The sequence below is a fragment of the Prionailurus viverrinus genome, chromosome B4 (genome assembly GCF_022837055.1).
Source record: "Prionailurus viverrinus isolate Anna chromosome B4, UM_Priviv_1.0, whole genome shotgun sequence".
NCBI classification, from domain to species: Eukaryota; Metazoa; Chordata; class Mammalia; order Carnivora; family Felidae; genus Prionailurus; species Prionailurus viverrinus.
In genome coordinates, this window is record NC_062567.1 from 122,487,929 (window position 1) to 122,506,685 (window position 18,757).

At 46.0% G+C, this 18,757-nt stretch overlaps 1 protein-coding gene across 2 annotated transcripts in view; it reads right to left on the minus strand.

Moving 5' to 3' along the window:
* The window catches only part of APPL2 (adaptor protein, phosphotyrosine interacting with PH domain and leucine zipper 2), a 54,696-nt gene that overhangs the window by 24,527 nt on the left and 11,412 nt on the right, over nt 1-18,757 (minus strand). For both annotated transcript variants that reach the window (XM_047865757.1, XM_047865756.1), the window contains exons 3-8: nt 11,621-11,680; nt 10,998-11,069; nt 6,644-6,731; nt 3,628-3,669; nt 3,205-3,263; nt 1,656-1,802 (exon numbers count right to left, since the gene is read on the minus strand). In XM_047865757.1, the coding sequence (XP_047721713.1) occupies nt 1,656-1,802; nt 3,205-3,263; nt 3,628-3,669; nt 6,644-6,731; nt 10,998-11,069; nt 11,621-11,680 (468 nt within the window). The remainder of the gene's footprint in view (nt 1-1,655; nt 1,803-3,204; nt 3,264-3,627; nt 3,670-6,643; nt 6,732-10,997; nt 11,070-11,620; nt 11,681-18,757) is intronic.

Here is an 18,757-nt window from a genome sequence, read left to right on the forward strand (position 1 = left end):
AGGAGAGAGGAGGGCACAGGAGAATGGATGAGAACACATCGTGAGGAAGCTGGATGGCTACAGAGGGTCTGCTGAGGGCTGGAGCCCGGAGCCCACAGCCCACGAATGGACAGGGCTGGTTTTTGGTTCAACCCAGCTTCACTCAGGTGTCACAGAAAGGTTAGAGTGCTCTATTTAAGCACCACCTCCGAAGGCAGAAGCTGACTTTAGTTACCTCGCCATTCAACAACGTAACAACCACATTAAGAAGACAGATACTTGAGGGGCGCCTGGGTGGCTCAGTCGGTTGAGCGTCTGACTTGGGCTCAGGTCACGGTCTCACTTTCATGGGTTTGAGCCCCGCGTCGGACTCTGTGCTGAGAGCTCAGAGCCTGGAGCCTGCTTCAGATTCTGTGTCTCCCTCTCTCTCTCTCTGCCCCTCCCCTGCTCGCGCTCTGTTCCTGTCTCTTAAAAAAATAAAACGTTAAAAAAATTTTTTTTAATAAAAGACAGATAATTGAGCCTGAATGCTTAAAGATCCTCTCTTGTTCCCCTCTCCCCTGAATACTACTGATGCTGTGTTTTTAAAAACAGATCCATTTTTTAAATGTATTAAAAAACAAAAGATGCTCACGTGTGTGGAATTTAAAATCTTTTTTTTTTTTTACATTTATTTATTTTTGAGAGACAGAGACAGAGCACAAGTCGGGGAGGGGCAGAGAGAGGAGGAGACAGAATCCGAAGCAGGCTCCAGGCTCTGAGCTGACAGCACAGAGCCTGATGCGGGGCTCAAACTCACAAACCGCGACATCATGACCTGAGGCGAAGTCGGACGCTTAACCGACTGAGCCACCCAGGCGCCCCAACACACGTGTGGAGTTATAAAAAGTTGCCGGCTTTTTTTCTTCCCAACATTCTGCTTCCCGACATCCCCTTCCGTTCCTAGACTGTCAGCGGAAAGAAGATTCGCGGGTGTGTTTCCCACATGCCGGAGGGAGGTGCTGGAGCCCATGTAAGTGGGGCCGAAGCAGGGCAGGGAGGGAGGGGGGGCGGTGCCCCTGGCCTCACACACATACCCACTCCCGTCCCCGCCAGGCTAGAACCCCGCCCCTCCCACCACCTTAGACCTCCGGCATGCAAAGGTTCAGTGGACCACTAACTGGGCGGGGAGAAGTCAATATACCCTCAACAGAGACCTCAGCAAGCAGTGGCGACATTTCACCACGACCCAGATGCCAAGGGTGCCAGCAATAACCTCAGCAATGAGAACGGCCCAAGCGAGCGTGACCCCCCCACCACACACAGCAGCAGAGGGATGTGCGGGGTCTCGAGCCGGAGGCCCACCTCCACCGACCTGAGCGGTCAGCTGCTTCTCAGAACAGCAGACCGTGCCTGGCTTTCACTTGGCTCAGAGACAAAGGGCCAGGCCAGCCTCCCCCGCCACGGGAGGCCTGGGATCAAGGCCATCACTTCCCCGGGCGTACAGCCTAACGAGTCCCGCTAACGATGAGCCAGCCCACCTGGAAGCTCTCCAGGTGCTGAACCTACGGGAGGCTCCGGGGAGGTGGTGCATCCGTGTTTCTTTGGTTTCTCCTAAACACTACCTCAGCAGGAACGCCAAGCTGCCCTCCCCAGCCGGCTCAGGTCTTAGCCCTCAGGGGAAGGGAACGGCCTACCTGTCCGTGGGCGAAGCCTATCATGGGCTCCATCATGGCCACGCGCTTTCTGTACTGCAGCGCGTTGAGGGCACAGTAGTACTGAAGGGAAGAAAGGTGCTGCTTCCGCCGTGCAGCCGCCACCTCCTTCACAACATCGGTCTTCACCTGAGGAGAGGTGGGAGGAAAATGTCGGCTCGTCTAACGGACATGGCAGTTCTAGAAGAGCACGAAGCTTCGAAAATGTCCCTTTATTCACAAAACCCATTTCTGTGACAAATACAATAAAACCCAGATAAGGTTCCACCTTATGCTTTATTTATTTTTTTATTTTTATTTTTTTTATTTAAAAAAAAAAATTTTTTTTTTCAACGTTTATTTATTTTTGGGACAGAGAGAGACAGAGCATGAACGGGGGAGGGTCAGAGAGAGAGGGAGACACAGAATCCGAAACAGGCTCCAGGCTCTGAGCCATCAGCCCAGAGCCCGACGCGGGGCTCGAACTCACGGACCGCAAGATCGTGACCTGGTTGAAGTCGGACGCTTAACCGACTGCGCCACCCAGGCGCCCCAGCTTTATTTATTTTTTTAATGTAATTTTTTTTGAGGGGGCGGGGAGAGAAAGAGAATCCCAAGCAGGCTCTGCACTCGGCACGGAGCCCCACGAGGGGCTCGATCTCACAACCTAAAGTCATGACCTGAGCCGAAATCAAGAATTGAATGCTTAGCTGACTGAGCCACCCAGGCTCACCCCTGCCTCACGTTCTAAAACTCTAAATTAACAATACCAAAGTCCTGGCATCTTTGTGCTTGCGAGGCTGCACTGGGGTGAAGCCAATTCCTGTCTGCTGGCAGGACTACAAAGTGCTGTGATCCTTTGGGAAAACAATATGGCGGCGTGCACTGAAAGCCACCAACATTTTAGTTCACTCATAAGATTGTATTCCAAGGAAATAATTTAGCTCAAGGAAATTATGTAATGGAAGTAAAAAGTCACGTGTTAAAAAAAGTTCCATATCATCTATAATACCAAAAAACTTGAGCTAAAGAATCAGAGTGGGGGCACCTGGGTGGTTCAGTTGGTTAAGCGTCTGACTTCAGCTCAGGTCATGATCTCACGGTTTGTGAGTTCAAGCCCCACATCAGCTCACTGCTGTCAGCACAGAGCCTACTTTGGTTCCTCTATCCCCCTCTCTCCCTGCCCTTCCCTCGCCTCACACTCTCTTTCTCAAAAATAAACATTAAAAAAAAAAAAAAAAAAAGAATCAGAGTCAACACCCAGGGCAAGAAATTGAAGTGACCTGAATACATATGAGGAACCATATGTGGAAATCACTGAAATTTTACAAAGGTTCCAAGCTGGTGTTTAATAAACCAGTTTGAAAAGCTAGAACAGGGAGACAGAAGTCTACTTAAAAGATTCAGAATAAATAATTTAAAAATTTATGTATATGAAAGAAGCGAAAGGATTCATCAAGATGCTCTCACTGCCACAAATTCACAACAGGAAACTAGAAAAGGAGCTTAAGCAAATGATGTGAAAAACAAAATGTAAGGTAGGTACTCTTACCTTTTCATTCTCCTTTTTTTTTGGAAGCCTGCTATATTTTGCCATCGAGAGGTCATGCTCTAAAAACAAAGGCGTTTAAAAAAATTTTTTTAATGTTTATTTATTATTGAGAGACAGGGAGAGACAGAGCATGAGCACGGGAGGGGCAGTCAGACAGGGAGACACAGAATCCGAAGCAGGCTCCAGGCTCCGAGCTGTCAGCACAGAGCCCGACGCGGGCCTTGAATTCACAGACCACGAGATCGTGACCTGAGCTGAAGTCGGACGCCTCAACCGACCGAGCCACCCAGGCGCCCCAAAATAAAGGCAGTTTAGCACGCAGATAAGTTGAAAGGCAAGAGCATTTGGTCAGCACCTCCGCCCACACGCATGCCACACCCACACTAAACCCACGCACCAAGAACAGAGAGGATGCCTACCTACCATTACTGGCGAGTCCAAAAAGATCCTTTAAAGTGCTTACTTCTGAATGAGAAAAACAAAACAAAACAAAACATCTTAGAGCAAAGAAAAATAAAACGCACCCACCCAGAGCTCTGCGCTTCCCCAAGAAAATAGAAGTACATGCATGGTAGGAGGCAGGCTCTGTGGGCACCTCCTCAGGGCCTCCGCCCTCACGAGGCACCGCCCTGTGGGCTCGGAATCCCGGTCTGACTGGAGCTGGTGGCTTCGGCTGCCTCCCATACCTGGTGACCCTGACTGCTCCTAGGGCCACTTGTCTTAGACAGCATCCAGGGATCTGTGAAGCAGGGGGCACTGTGGGGACGTGGGCTGGAATGTGTGGTGGCCAGGTACTATTCATGAGACCTGGAGTATACGCCTAAGCTCATATTCTCCAGCCCCTAAAAAGAGCGTTTTAATACAGCTTTCCTCAGAATATCCTGACAGTACCAGAACCTAGAAATGTCCTGTTGCTGCCATTGTAACGTCTGGCAAGGCCACCATTAATAAAGGAATACGAGGTACTTGTTTTAACGAAAAACTCTGGAGCAATCTAGTATATGGTACCTGTGACAAGCCAACAGACATCACTATTACCCCACGTGGGTGCCACAGCCATCATCACGCACAGATAGGCCTAACAAAGTCCAAGACCAAAAACACGAAGAGAAAGATGAGGGTGATGCTGTCCAAGGTTACAAACTTAAAAACACAGAGACATCTACAAGAAAGCAATACTTTGCACAACTCCAGAACAATCCAGTTTTGCTTCATCAAAGGAAATCGTTTTCACATCACATCTTTTATGCCGCTTTTCAGTTTGCCTCAGAATTCCCTCACAGCTTTTAAATCTCTCTTCACGTTATTCTTACCCTTTCTGGAATCAGAATGCTTTCTGCCTTTGTTGGGTTTCATCTCCCTTTCTCTCTCTCTCCCCTTTTACTTCCTACTGGAGCTGTGTTGGGGTTTTCCCTTACGGGGTTAAATAACTTCGTTAAGATCTTTAGTGTTTTCTTCATTCAGATTGGTGCGTAAATGAAAAAGGCATTAAAACCTAAGATAAAAATGGGGCGCCTGCGTGACTCAGTCAGCTAGGCGGCCCACTTCGGCTCAGGTCATGATCTCAGGGTTCACGAGTTCGAGCCCCGCGTCGGGCTCTGTGCTGACAGCTTAGAGGAGGGGGCCTGCTTTGGATTCTGTGTCTCCCTCTCCCTCTGCCACTCCCCTGCTCACGCTCTGACTCTGACTTTCAATAATAAATAAACATTAACAAAAACAAAAACAAAAACCTAAGATAAAAACCACTAAGCAGAGAGGAGGCCGAATTCTAATCTGTTTCTCAGGCTGACTCAAGTATGACCCAGGCCAAACACTTCAAACCTACGTGTTGGTGTCGTCAGAAAACGTTACTTTGATACTTTGATACTCTAAGATACTCTCTAAGACAGATAACTCTGTTTTCATAGCTTCTCGGTTTACTACCACTAGATAGTTTTATTGTCTTAAAAAAACAAAAGAAAACAAACGCCATCCCAGGCAAATACTACTAATCCACACCTGAGCCATTCAGGATTAAGGCAGGCCCCGGTCATTGCTGCTGCTGGGCACCCCCAGCTGGGGGCTCACTGGTCTCACTGACAACACAGGTCTCCAGGGTGATTATTTTCTATCTAAAGCACTTGGAGTTTGGTTCTTAAGTGGTATCTCCACACATTTCTACTGATTGTATTTAGAGGAAATCTTTATGAAACAAGGCACTCAATAAGGCTTTCAGTTCGTATTGGATGATCAGCACGCAACCACATTTAGATTTGGAATTTCATGCAATTATAGATGAGCAACACCAAAAACACTAAAAGTCTTTCTCAAGCAAGGTTTCTCTTGACACAAGGTAACTGACATGCCATTTACTGTTCTTCTGTCAAGTCTCAGTGCTGTCAAGCTGCCCTGGGGCAAAGTTGATCCCAATCCTCCCCCTGCCCCCTATAGCCTCATATGACATGATCACAGGGAATCTCCAAGTGAAGGGTGAAAAGAACATCGTCTCTAAGATTTACTGCATCTTTTTTGCCTAAACAGATTTTACACTTTAAGGTGTTATATTTTTAAAGAGGAAGTACGATACTGAACAGATCTCTTAGTACTCAGGTTTAGACTTTTTTGGCCACTGACTTTTGTACTAGTGTTCTAGAAAATATAATTCTTTAATCTCGAAGCAATGACTATTTTCAAGGATATAAAGAGCAAAAAGACTACAAAGTTTGGATTCCTTTTTGTAACATCCAACTACATTTTTTCAAGATTATTTTTTTATATCCATATTTTGACTAACTTGATTTCCAAGAGATATAAAATTATTCTAAGGTTTTTAGTTGGAGAACCAAAACTAGTCAAAAAGGGCAACCAGGCTCTCTGAACCAGTCTCAGATACACCCACCCACTAAACTGTGAGCTCCAGGAGAACAGGGAGCTGGTCTGCCTTGTTCACAGAGTCCAGCACAGGTAAAGCATGGTCCCTGCCCTCCTTCCCTGAGCCACCCTCTTTCCATTCCAAAGCACTCATGGCTCCCCAGGAACAGCATGCCTTTACAAATGCTCCCAACCAGTAATATTAGCCTTGCCATCTCTGTCTCTTTGGTAATCTCTCAAAACCCAGCACAGAGATCACCTTCTCCAGGAAGCCCTCTCTGGCACCCAAAAATCAAAAGGGCAATCACACCTTTCTGTGTATATTTATTCTTTGTACCTCTCTGTCCTGCTGCCCTACTCACATGATGTTATGATTGTTTCCAAGTCTGTTTTCTCATTAGCCCGTAACTTCCTTTAGGGGAGCTAAGAACATAGTGGGGATTCAATAAAAGTTAGCTAAACTGCAGTGCTGAATAAAAGGAGGGCATTTCTCAATGATGCACGTATTTAAAGAAATTAGTACAGTCAGAAGTATCATGAAATGAACTGATATTTTGAAGGTAACTGGCACTGAACTCAGGAACATTACCTGTGAGATCCTTTTCTCGAAACTGTATAATAGGTAGAACCATTGTGTCTGCCAACTGTTTAGCCAGCTCTGTATGAAGAACATTAAGCTGAAAAAAAAAAAAAAAAAGAAATCTTGCTGAAAAAAAATTATACCCACTATTATGGCAGCTATCTGATTTCCGCACAGGATCACATTGAACACTTCCACGTGGCTAGAATTCAGGTACACTTCCTTAGCAAATAAACACCCTTCATTTAAGCCGCAAATGATCCAGGTCTAGAGGTACTAAAACTAAATGCAAGTTTGCAACTGACCTGGCATCAGTTAGGTTTGCTAAAGGAGTTTCTGAGCTGAGCCCATGTTGTGGTCTGTCTACTGTGCCGACCCTGGTTCTATGTTCCCAGTCGGAGCCACACCGGCTGGAGGAGAACGCTTTCGTGTACTTGCAGCAAACATAGGTCACCACAAGCGCTCAGCTCTGGTCACACTTTACCAGGCCACCGTGAGCTCTCTCCCTCTCAGATGGGGCCAAGGTCATGCCTGAAAGACCAGCCTGCTGGGAGCCTACTAACCCTAAAACCACAGCAGCTACGGGCCTGGAAATTGTTCTGGAGAAAGAAGGCTCCCCACTGAAACCTCAGATCCCAGGCCTCTGTTCTTCAGAAAAGGATCTTTCAAGAACAAGATAACTGTTCAAATGTGATCTTCCTCACCAAATAATTTTAACGGCCCCTGATTCTTTCTTTCCTTCCGGCTTGTCAGGGCCTTTCTAAATCCTGTCATAAATGGCGTAGGAGAAATAAAGTCATCCACCTCAGCACTACCACTTTTGAATACTTCCTGTGTGCCAGAGTTACATGCTTTGTATCATTTGGTTCTCAGCCACTCTGGGAGCTCGCTTTTATTATAATCACTTAACAGGCAAATTCTCCAAAACCAGACAGCAAAGAGGTGGCATAGCTGGGATTTTCATCCTGGGCTATTGGAATCTGAGCTCCAGACTTTTCCTACTACACCGTGTTGGATACAGAGCTTGTCTTACGTGCTCGCAAAGTTGCCGAAACTTCAAATGTTTTGGTAGTCTAGACATTAGCAATAAATGTAGACGTTACTGAGGATGCTCTGGGATTCCTGCCGGGTGAACAAAGAGAAACCACCCAGCAATCTTTTTTGCCGTACACATTTGGCAAAGTTTCTTTCAGCGGTGATGGCAGTTACATACGAAGCCCCCGTGTGCCCAGAGCTCTCCCTCCAACAGATCTGGACCTTTAGGATTGTGCCTCCAGAGGCTGCTTTGAGAAGCTTACGGACAATCGCTTGCCAGGCAGGGGAGCTATGGGCCAAACAGTTAATGTTGTAGCTTTCAGTTAAGCCAAAGCTGGCGGCTTTGTTCTGCTGAGAACACATGAAGACACCATGCCAATAAATGCCACAGGGACAGAATGCGTTAACTATTTCTCTCGAATACCTTCAGTAAAAAAGTACTGTTTTGTTTTTTTTTTTACTAACACTTAAGTGAATGAAAGTCACCAAATGTACCTACTATGTGTCTGGCTATGTGCTCAATGCTCTGATAGACATTATCTAATTTAACCTTTACAAAAGCCCAATTAAATGGGCTTTCTTGCCTGCTGCTGCCATTTACAGATGAAGAAACCAAAACTCAGGGAGATTAAGTGGCTTTCCAATGATCATGCACTTCAGGAATGACAAACTTCCTAGCTACTCATTTTCTTCCTCGTTTCTTCTTAAGGATCAAGGGGATTGTCATCAACTTTTGGCCGTGGGGCTTTTGAAAGGTATGGGACGATGGCTTCTAAACACGGCGCCTTCACTCAGGAGAGTGGCAAGAGACCACCTCTTGGCACTCCAGTGTCATCATCCCAAAAATAAGGATAACACCATCTTCCTTGCATGGCTACTGTGAGGACAAAACAGTAACTGGAATAGAAAACACTCAGAGTAGAGAGTTTGGCTGACACATACCCGTTAATGTAATCTAGAATGATGACGACTTCCTGTCTTAGGTGCACTCCATGGAAGCGACCTAGAAACCCTGCCTGTGGGGAAATCAATAAGGACAAAATCTCTGCATGCCTACAACATGGAATGTTTGATTCCAAGGCATTCTATTAAAAATGTAAGCCACATGATTCTCTACTTTTAGTTGGGTTTTTAATTTCTGAGTCAAATGACTTGTCTTGAAAACTTTCAACCTGGTATAGGCCCAGACAGACAAAACCACCTGAAAAGCTACTTAAAAGCTTCCCACCTGAGCTAACAGCTTTCACACATGTAGGTCTCTACACCACGAGGTTTGTTTGAAAGCCCCTTACACTGCCAAGCTTGGGCGGGGCCGGGGGGGACGACAACATGATACTACCTATAAAATCACATTTCCAGCCTTCCAGCCTTTGGGAATGATTCACTCCCTACCAAAAGAATCATCATCCCTGCCCGTGAAAATCTGGTTGTAAGTAAATATCCTAAACTGGAAATCTTGGTTCTGGGGTTTTGACGACTAACCACATTTCCTTAGCAACTGCCTTCTGCTCGGGAAAACACATGACTTCAGTGGGTGGAGTCTGCTCCTTCTCCTCCTGGGTTATTTATTCATAGTTAATTAGGAAACATTCATCTCCTCACCTTCCAAAAAAACTACTTTTTGCTCCCCTCTAATTACTTTTTCCATTTATTCTCCTCTTCTGGAAAAGATACCCATCCATTTTAACATACACTTTGAAGACAGTCAAGGTCATGGGAGAGAGGACAAAGCTTACAAAGAACCGGATGTCATGTTCTCTATTGTATCGCCAGTGCCCAGAACAGCATCTACTAAACAGTGGGGCTCAGTACATGTTTGCTGAACGAATAACACCTTGTTGGTCTGATTTGTTGAATGAACAAAAATGCAATCAGTACAATGTCATGTTAGTTTCTCATTTTATTTTTTTTCATGTTTATGTATTTTGAGAAAGAGAGAAACAGAGCACTGAGCAGGGAAGGGGCAGAGAGAGAGGGAGACACAGAATCCAAAGCAGGCTCCAGGTCTGAGCTGTCAACACAGAGCCTGATTTGAGACTGGAGCTCATGAATCGTGAGACCATGACTTGAGCCGAAGTCAGACGCTCAACTGAGCCACCCAGGCGCCCCTCATTTTCTTTATTTTTAAAGTTTATTTACTTTGAGTGAGAGAGAAAACACACATGACGGGTGGGGAAGGGGCACAGAGAGAGAAAGAGGATCCCAAGCAGGCTCTTTGCTGTCAGTGTGGAGCCTGACATGGGGCTCGATCTCAGAAACTGTGAGATCATGACCTGAGCTGAAGTCGAACGCTTAACTGACTGAACCACCACAGTGCCCTAGTTTCTCGTTTTATAAACTGAAGACAGTATCTACTTTCTATCAGTTAAATGGCATCTGCATTTTTTATCATGATTTTCTACTATGTAAGTATTGCAAACTCCTTGCAAGATGAAATACCAAGTTCATACCAACCCAGTTTTGCAGAAGGTTCTGCCCAGCACCAGTAGCATTTGAACTGGAATGTTTATTACGATGAGAGTTTATGTACTTTTCTCATAACAATACCTGTTCTCCAAAAATATTCATGTATTATACAATATATGTATTATACAATACAGCTATAAGAGCAGTTATGTGAAACCCTTTGTAGTGGGGTGAATTGTGCCCACTCTCCTCCTCCCACTAAAAACGTCCATCCAGAACATGAATATTTGGAAACAAGGTCTTCGCAGACGTAACGAAGGATCTCCCAGTGAGATCATCCTGGGTTATCCTGGTTGGCCCAGACTCCAATGACAAATGTCCTTATAAGAAGAGAAGACACAGATGGAAGGGGTGAAGTGCAGTGTGGGGAGAAGGCCATGGAAGTCAGAGGGAGAGACTGGACGGATGCAACCATCTGCCAAGGGACACGCAGGGTCACCAGAAGCCGGAAGAAGTCAAGAAGGATTCCCCCTGGGGTCTCTGGAGGGAGCACGGCCCTGCCAACAACTTGATTTCATACTTCTGGCCTCCAGAACTGTGAAAGAATAAATTTCTACTGTTTTAAGCCACCGACTTGTAATTTATTACTAGCATCCCGAGAAACTAATACACTCTCCTTAGGAAACTGAATTCTTAGAAATCTTTCATTTGGTCCATCATTCATGTATACCAAAGCCCTTCCCCTCACACCAGAAACAAACTAATCACATACAACCAGTCTTACGAAATGGACCTAGGAAGAGCAACAAGTTGAGTTACCTTCTCAGATATTTAAGCAAGTATCTAAAAATGGAAAGTGGGCCAAAACAAACATGAAAGAAAATTCAAGAAAGAATACAATTTTGCCATGTTGTGATCTTACCTCATCTACCACTTTGGAAAAATAGTGGAGTGTAGAAATTACTTCTTCGTCGCCTTTGCCAAGAGCAAAATTCTAAGACCAGAGAATAAAAGATCCAGGTGTTAACGCTCGGGGCAACGCCCGCGTCACCCACGTTGCGCCGCCCCCCACGCCAGCTCCCACTCTCCTCCCAAGCACACGTCAAAGCGTCCACGCGCAGAAAAGCGGTGCACTCGCCTTGTCCTACCTCAGTGATGCACTTAATCGCCCCTCCCTGACTGCTGCTTTGTTGGTCACCACCCTTCTCCTGTCTGGATGTAATGGCATCTTTGAGTTTATTTCCTGGTATTGGGTTATTTCCTGGAATCTGATTCATTTGCAGCCCCTCAGACTATAAACTCTCAAGGCAGTGGGTTACTTCTGTGCTAATTAGAAAATATCATACTTTGGGATGATCACCAGTTAGAATTTATCAGTGGAAAGGAAAAGGCAAGACAAAAAATAAATAAATAAGACTGGACTATGGACAAAAAGAAAGAAGGAAATCAAGGTCTCTCTAGGACGCCTTTGGAGAACTCCTTAAAAGAACCCCACTTATGACAGTCCTGAGCGCCACATCACATGCCACATAAACACCAAGTTACCTGTTTTTCATATGCCAGCAGCTGCTTAGAAAGCTGTTGAGTGGCCAGGCACATCTCATTCTGCAGGGAGAAGAGAAAAGCAGGTAAGATTTGTCCAATACATGTATTTCAGTGATGACCAAAAAAAGAGGTCACCTCAGAGAATCCCTTAAAAGAATGTATGTTTGTGTCTGTAAAATAATAGCGTGTTCAGAAATTATTTGGAAAACAAGACCAAAGCAAATTAAAAGGTTAAAACAGCCTGCATTCCCCCTGCCCGCCAACCATTTGCAAGTTACTGCTCCTTGTGGTCAGTCAGTATAAAAACAATTATATTGTGCCCAATATCCAACAAAGACGTGGTCTTCTCACTGAGGAAGCACACATCAAAAAATTGTTACAAGCATGATGAGAACTGCAAAGGAAATCACGGACATGTTAGGAGGCTCTGACAAGAGGACCCAGATGGTCTCCGAGGAAGAGAGGTTCTAAGCAGACACTGAAGACAGACTAGGAGCCAGCGATGGGAATCAGCTTTCCAGAAGGGACCGGGATGGGGAGAAGATGCACAGTCTGAAGAGCTACGGAGCAGAGTAGCTGGAACAAGGGGTGCAGGAGTGGGAGCAAGACAAGGCTGGGGTGCAGGCAGTGTGAGGGCATGCAGGCCTACGGTCCAGAGCTAGCCTCGACTCTATGTGCAATGGGAATTTCAACAGCACCGTGACATGATCAGATCCAGCGAACTTAAGACTACTAGGTCAGTAGTGCCGGATGGTAACATGGAAGCACAGCTGTGACATCCCAGGAGGCCTGTTTTGTGCCATTTTTCACTGGCCCCTACTGTTCATCTTCCTCTTCTCTGATTTATCGCTGTAACCTCTGGCAACAGGGTAGTTTTCCACCACTAGCCTCCCACCATCGATGCACTCAGCCCAGAAAGCATGTCTTACGTTTCTAAAACTCAGTGAAAGCTTGTCTTCAGATTCAGGACTCACTCCTAACAGAGGGGCAGAGCCACAGGGTCTGACCTGGAGAGAATGAGGGGAGGGCACTGGCCAGCCTCAGCCTTAGCCTTCACTTACTTTCTAATTCCCCTGGGCTTACTATTCCTTTAGAGGCAAGGCCTGAACTCTGCAGGAGCTTATTTTCTTTACCGTGGTTCTCCTTTGCAAGCCCCATCAGAGCCCTAATCCTACTTTTTTCAGCCCCCTTTGCTGACAACTAGCCAACCTGTTCCTTGACTTCCTTCATCGGCCTCAAGGAACAGTTATTAACAGACCCTGAAACATGGCTCTCTTCTCTTCTTCCCCAGAGTAAGATCAAACAAATATAATAAAAGTTCTCAGCTTTGGCAGTCTACCAGCATGCCATCCCTTTCAAAACTATCCAGAGCTGGTGGCCAAGAGCAAGGCAAGTGAGCGCCTGCACGAGCACCAAGCCCTGCACTTAGGGAGGGGCACGCAACAGCTCCCAGCACAAGGCAGGCTCCCAACGAAAGCATGATGAATGAATGAATGAACAATCAAGGTTAGAAGACTCCTCTAAGTCGCCAGCTTAAAGCAATACTTGGAATCAGGAAGTCGGGAAAATACTTCCTAACCCTACAAGGAAACATCACAAATGGGGAGGGGGCAATAAAATACTGACTGGACAGGCATGAAACAATCAGCCATGAAACACTGCCTGTTGAGCATCTTCAGCAGTGCTGTTTGGAAGGTCAGTGTGCACAGGAACGCGGGTCTTGGCCCACTCTGTGGGCTGAGAGCCTCTTAGATCAGAAAATCCCTTGCTCCTCCTCTTGGAGTTAGTAGCTGAGGCTTTAAGGTCGATTTGCTCAAGCTACTTTGGCATCTGCCTAGGGGCAGCATCATGTGCACTGGGATTTGCAGATTCACAGAATCATCCTAACAACAACAACTAACACTGACAGCATTTAATCCGTGACAGATGCCACACTAAGTGGATTCCACGCATTACCTCATTTAATTCTGACAACCCTATAAGGTAGGTTCTGATTATTAACTCAAATTTACAGATGAAGAAACTGAGGAACGGAAAGGTTAAGACACTTGCCCAGGGTCACACAGCTAGTTAGCAGCAGGGCTGGGATGTGAACCCAGGTCTGTCCCATTCTAAAATCAACACTCTTAAACACCACTCTCTAAGATCCCAAGTCCTGCTAAGAGCTGAGGCCTATGCTTTAGCCTAGAGTTGACAAACTTCCTATAAAGGGCCAGACAGACATGATTTTTGGCTTGTGAGATATGGTCTCTGCTGTGACTACTCAACTCTGCTGTTGTAATCCTAACACAGCCATAAACAAGACATAAATGAATGAGTGTGGCTTCCCTCAGTTAAGCAGTTATTTACAGGGGTGCCTGGGTGGCTCAGTGGGTTAAGCCTCCAACTTCAGCTCAGGTCATGATCCCACAGTTCGTGAATTCAAGCCCCACGTCAGGCTCTGTGCTGACAGCTCAGAGCCTGGAGCCTGCTTCAGATTCTGTGCCTCCCTCTCTCTCTGCCCCTTCCCCACTCACACCCTGTTTCTCTCTCTAAAAAAGACACATTAAAAAAAAATTTAAACAGTTATTTACAGAAATAGGAGGCCAGCCCAAGGGTGTGAATTGCTGATCCTGCTTTAGATGTTAAATGTCTCCAAAGACCCACCCTTCAGGAGACTCTCCATTAAGCTACAATATTTCCAATTCAAGGAACATCTTCTACTCCTTCAAGTCATTCTTATCTTTATTTTAACTAAGTCTAAAATATTACTCCCCCATACCTGTATCCTTTAGACACCGGTCAACAGACATGATAACTACCCTCCATGCCTTCCAAACAAGCAGGAACCACGGACTACTAGAATTCATCTCTCTACAGCTCGGTGGCAAATGCTCCGAGCGTAGTGGGAAAACCTGCCTGAATGCTGCCAGTGTCAGACTGCCCAGCCTGGCAGGGAGCGCCCGTGGGCCACCCACACAGCAGGGAGATGGGGCACAACGCACAGCACTCAGCCGCTGCTTTCTGGAACTCCCGTGTACAACTGAGCTCTGCCGAGCCTCTCCTAGAAATACCTTACGAAAATGCCATGTATTTTCAGATGTGTGTGGTTCTGCCAGTACGATCTCACCGGGAACAAAGCACAGGTGCAAAATGGGCTGTCACCTGCCCCGAAAAGAAGTGAACTTCTGTACAGAGCACATCACATGAAAAATCTTTTGAACTAGACCAACTTTAACCTTACTCACACTTAATCTATCGTACACAAAGGTTTTATGAAATGCTTGGTCAACATCGGCCAATTAATCCACACCCTGTAAGGTAAACCCACACCATTATCTCTGCAGAAGGCTTGCAAAACTGGAGCTTGGGTGCAGAGTAAATATTAGTAATGACGATAATAGAGGCAGCTGCTAACATCCAGTCTTTTCTGGGTCCTTGAGAGGGCTGTTGAACGTTTTTCAAACAGTATCACATTTAATCCTTATAATGCACCTGGGAGGTAAGAACTATTATCATTATTGTTTTACAAATGAGGAGACAGAGGCTCAAAAAGGGGGATTACTTTCTAAAATCACAACTAGTAATGGCAAGGCAAAGATTCCACTCAGGTCTGGCAGACCTGCAATCTAGAGCCCAAGTTTTTAACGTTATGCTATTTCCAAGCCCTGTTGGGCCTTTGGATAGGAACATTAATCCCACACTTGACCAGCTGTGGTTGGGCAACAGAGGTGGCCTAGAATTTAGACTCTAAATGGAGTTCCACGAGTAAGACTTCTGTGACACTCTGGCTATTATCTATGGTATCTGATGCCCCATGAGAATCCTTAAAAAAGATAACCTGACAAACTGATGACTGACAGCATCTCCCATATTAAATAGGACTTCCATGGCTCCTGCCAAGGCAGAAAATAGCAGTGGTGAGCAAACCTGAAAGGAAAGGAAAACCAAGCTTTTAGCAAAGGAATGTTTATCTCATAGTGGCCCAGAGTGCTTACAGAACTGTAACTGTCATCCCAAGCCACCCAAAGGCCTCTGCTGGTGGCACACCCACGGTGACTAGCAAGGGACAGGCTGGGAGCAGGGGCAGAGGAAATCCACTGGGGTCAAAGTCACAACGGAGGCACTTGCTTCAATCTCAGCAATGCTGCTGGCAAGCCGGTAGGGGGAAGTCTCTGTCACCATGGTGCTCACCACAAAGCCAGGGTCCAGGAGCCCTCGAGCCGGGCCGCACACAGAAGTAGTGAGAAGCATGGGGAACAGAGGCAGGAAGCTGTGTTGGGGGGCAGGCCGTGAGGGGTGCCTGCTGAGGATGTGGACGTTAATCTGTAGAATCTGCTCTCTGGGATCTCACGGTCCAGAGGGTCAAGGAAACTTCACACTCGCTACAGCGTAAGCAATCTGACCAACAAGCGTATGGGGCATCCGGGCATGCTGCTGTGCTTTGGCCAGGAAGGGAGGGAAGGAAGGAAGGAAGGAAAGGTGCCAGAGACCTCGAACGTGAGGTCCTAAAGCCAGAAAGGCTATTTGTCAGGGCAAGGGTTTGATGGGGATTCCTGGCAGCAGGAACGGCAGAGCAAAGTCTCAAGACATGTAGAGGGTCTGGCATAATCTGGAACAACCAAACATGAGCCTAGAAGAGTAGGCTGATACTCAGTTCATGAAGTATGAAGCGCTTTGCACATACCTTGCTGAGGAGTTTAATCTCTACCTTGCAGTTACAGGGAGCCACGGAAACATCTGAAGACAGGGAGGGAAGGCAGGTTTGGGAGTGATTCATTTAGCTGTAGGGTAGAGGAGGGACTGAAGGGGGGAAGACACCTCCCTACACGCAGGAAGATGGATCAGGAAAGAGCTGAGCACTCACTCCCACGGCACCAATAGGCAAATGGTTTTGCAATAAAGACCCAGAGACAAGGACTACAAACAGATTCTGAGATGGCCAGGCTTGCTGAAGTGATCTTAGCCCTGGAACCAAATAGAGACTAAGCAGAGAAGGGTTCCAATGGGATTTTGGAGAACACCAAGACTTAAGGCTAGGCAGCAACAGGGTGCCGGGAAAGGAGAAAGACCTAGAAGGACAGGCAGAGAACTAGGAGGGGACCAGAGGGGGCCTTGTCACAGGAACCAAAGAAAGACTGCTTTAAGAGGGGTGTTGTTAAAGAATCAGGTGCTACCCAGGGCCCGAGGGTGGAGAGGGTATGATTAAGGCATTAAGCGGCCCCCACTGTAAGGTGAAGAGGGAGGCCAGACCCAGGTGGCTTGAAGAGTGAGTATCAAGCATCAAGTGACACAGGGAAGAAAGCAAGTATAAACTCCTCCTTTAAGAAACTCAGGATCAGAGGGCCAGGCTCCTATTTAACACAAATAAGAGTCCCAGAGTAACGTGCCATCTCAAGTACTATTATTATAAGACTTAAAAGATGATGAACACCCAGGGGCACCTGGGTGCCTCAGTCGGTTGAGTGTCTGACTCTTGATTTCAGCTCAGGTCAGGATCTCTCGTCATGGGATGGAGCCCCACACTGGGCTCTGTACTGAGCTGAGCATGGTACTTGCTTGAGATCCACCCCCCAAACCCCCGCATGCTCTCTCACTCTCTCTCTCACAAATAAAAATAAAAATAAAAATAAAAATAAAAATAAAAATAAAAATAAAAATAAAATAAAAATAAAATAAAATAAAATAAAAAATAAAATAAAATTAAATAAAATTAAATAAAATAAAATAAAATTAAATTAAATAAATAAATAAAAAAGATGATTAACACCCAGAGGCCTTCGTGCCAAGAACTGATCTTAACTTCACAGGTAAACTCTATTAACCCTCACAACAACTTGATGAGGCAGCCATTATTATGGCCTCTGTCAACTGATAAGGAAATTCAGGCAAATAAGTGACCTGCCCAACATCACACAGCAAGTGGCCAACACTGGAGCTCAGATCTGCTGAGTCCAAGGCCAAACACTTAACCCCTGTACCTAAGTGAATGACTCTCACCCAGAATCACCTTTGACCCCAATCAGAAAGCCTTCAAAGCCATCATGAGGGAAAGCTGTAGGACCTCCATGCAAATCAAGTGCAGGATTCCAGGTCTCCAAAGCTGTTTTCAGAGACCACTCAGGCTCTCTGCTCCCTTACACCTTAAGCTACATACATATTTTTTCTCAGTCCCTGTCACATCCACGTCAACTTGACTTTTTCAGGGCTACGCACTGACTAAAAACAATTATGCATAAAGACCAATCCAACAAGGAATTGGCTCCCACTTCTAACTTACAGGGGGCCCCCCTTTCCATGGGGGACACACTTCCAGACCCCTGGTGGATGCCTGAAATAGTGGCTAGCAATGAACTCTACATACGCCATGCTTTTTCTTACACGTACGTACTTACGATAAAGCTTTAATATGTAAATTAGGCACAGTGAGAAATTAACAATATCTAATAGCAAAATGGAAAAATTACAATACAGCTGACCCTTGAAAAACATGGGTTTGAACTACGCAGGTCAACTTACATGACTTTTTTTCAATATATACAGAGCTGTAAATGTATTTTCTCCTCGTGATTTTCTAAACATCTTTTCTCTAGATTATTTTATTGTAAGTATACAATATCCGATACATACAACATACAAAATATGTGTTAGTCGACTCTTTATGTTATTGAAAGGCTTCTGGTCAACAGAAGGCTATTAGTTAAATCTGGGAGGAGTCAAAAGTTACATGAGGATTTTCAATGGTGTGGGGGTCAGCGCCCCAGCCCCTGCATTGTTCAAGGGTCAACTGTATACTGTAATAAAAGCTACGTGAATGTGGTCTCTCTCTCTCTCTCTCAAAATACCTCGTGCTGTACTCACCCTCCTTGTGGTGGTGTGAGATGATAAGATGCCTACGAGGGGAGATGAAATGAGGCGAACGATGTAGCACTAGGCTACCAGTGACCTTGTGGTGAAGTGTCGGGAGGAGGAGCGCTTGCTTCCAGACTGCCGATGACCACAGGTAAACTGTTCAGAAAGTGAGCCTGCAGCTGAAGGGGGACCACCGTGCTACAAAGCGGTTCGGCTGTTCTCGAGTGGGGGTTATTCTACAGTGACAAGAACAACCTCTGAACGCTCCTACTTCCTTAGCCTCTGCCGCCACTTCCGGAGACCGGT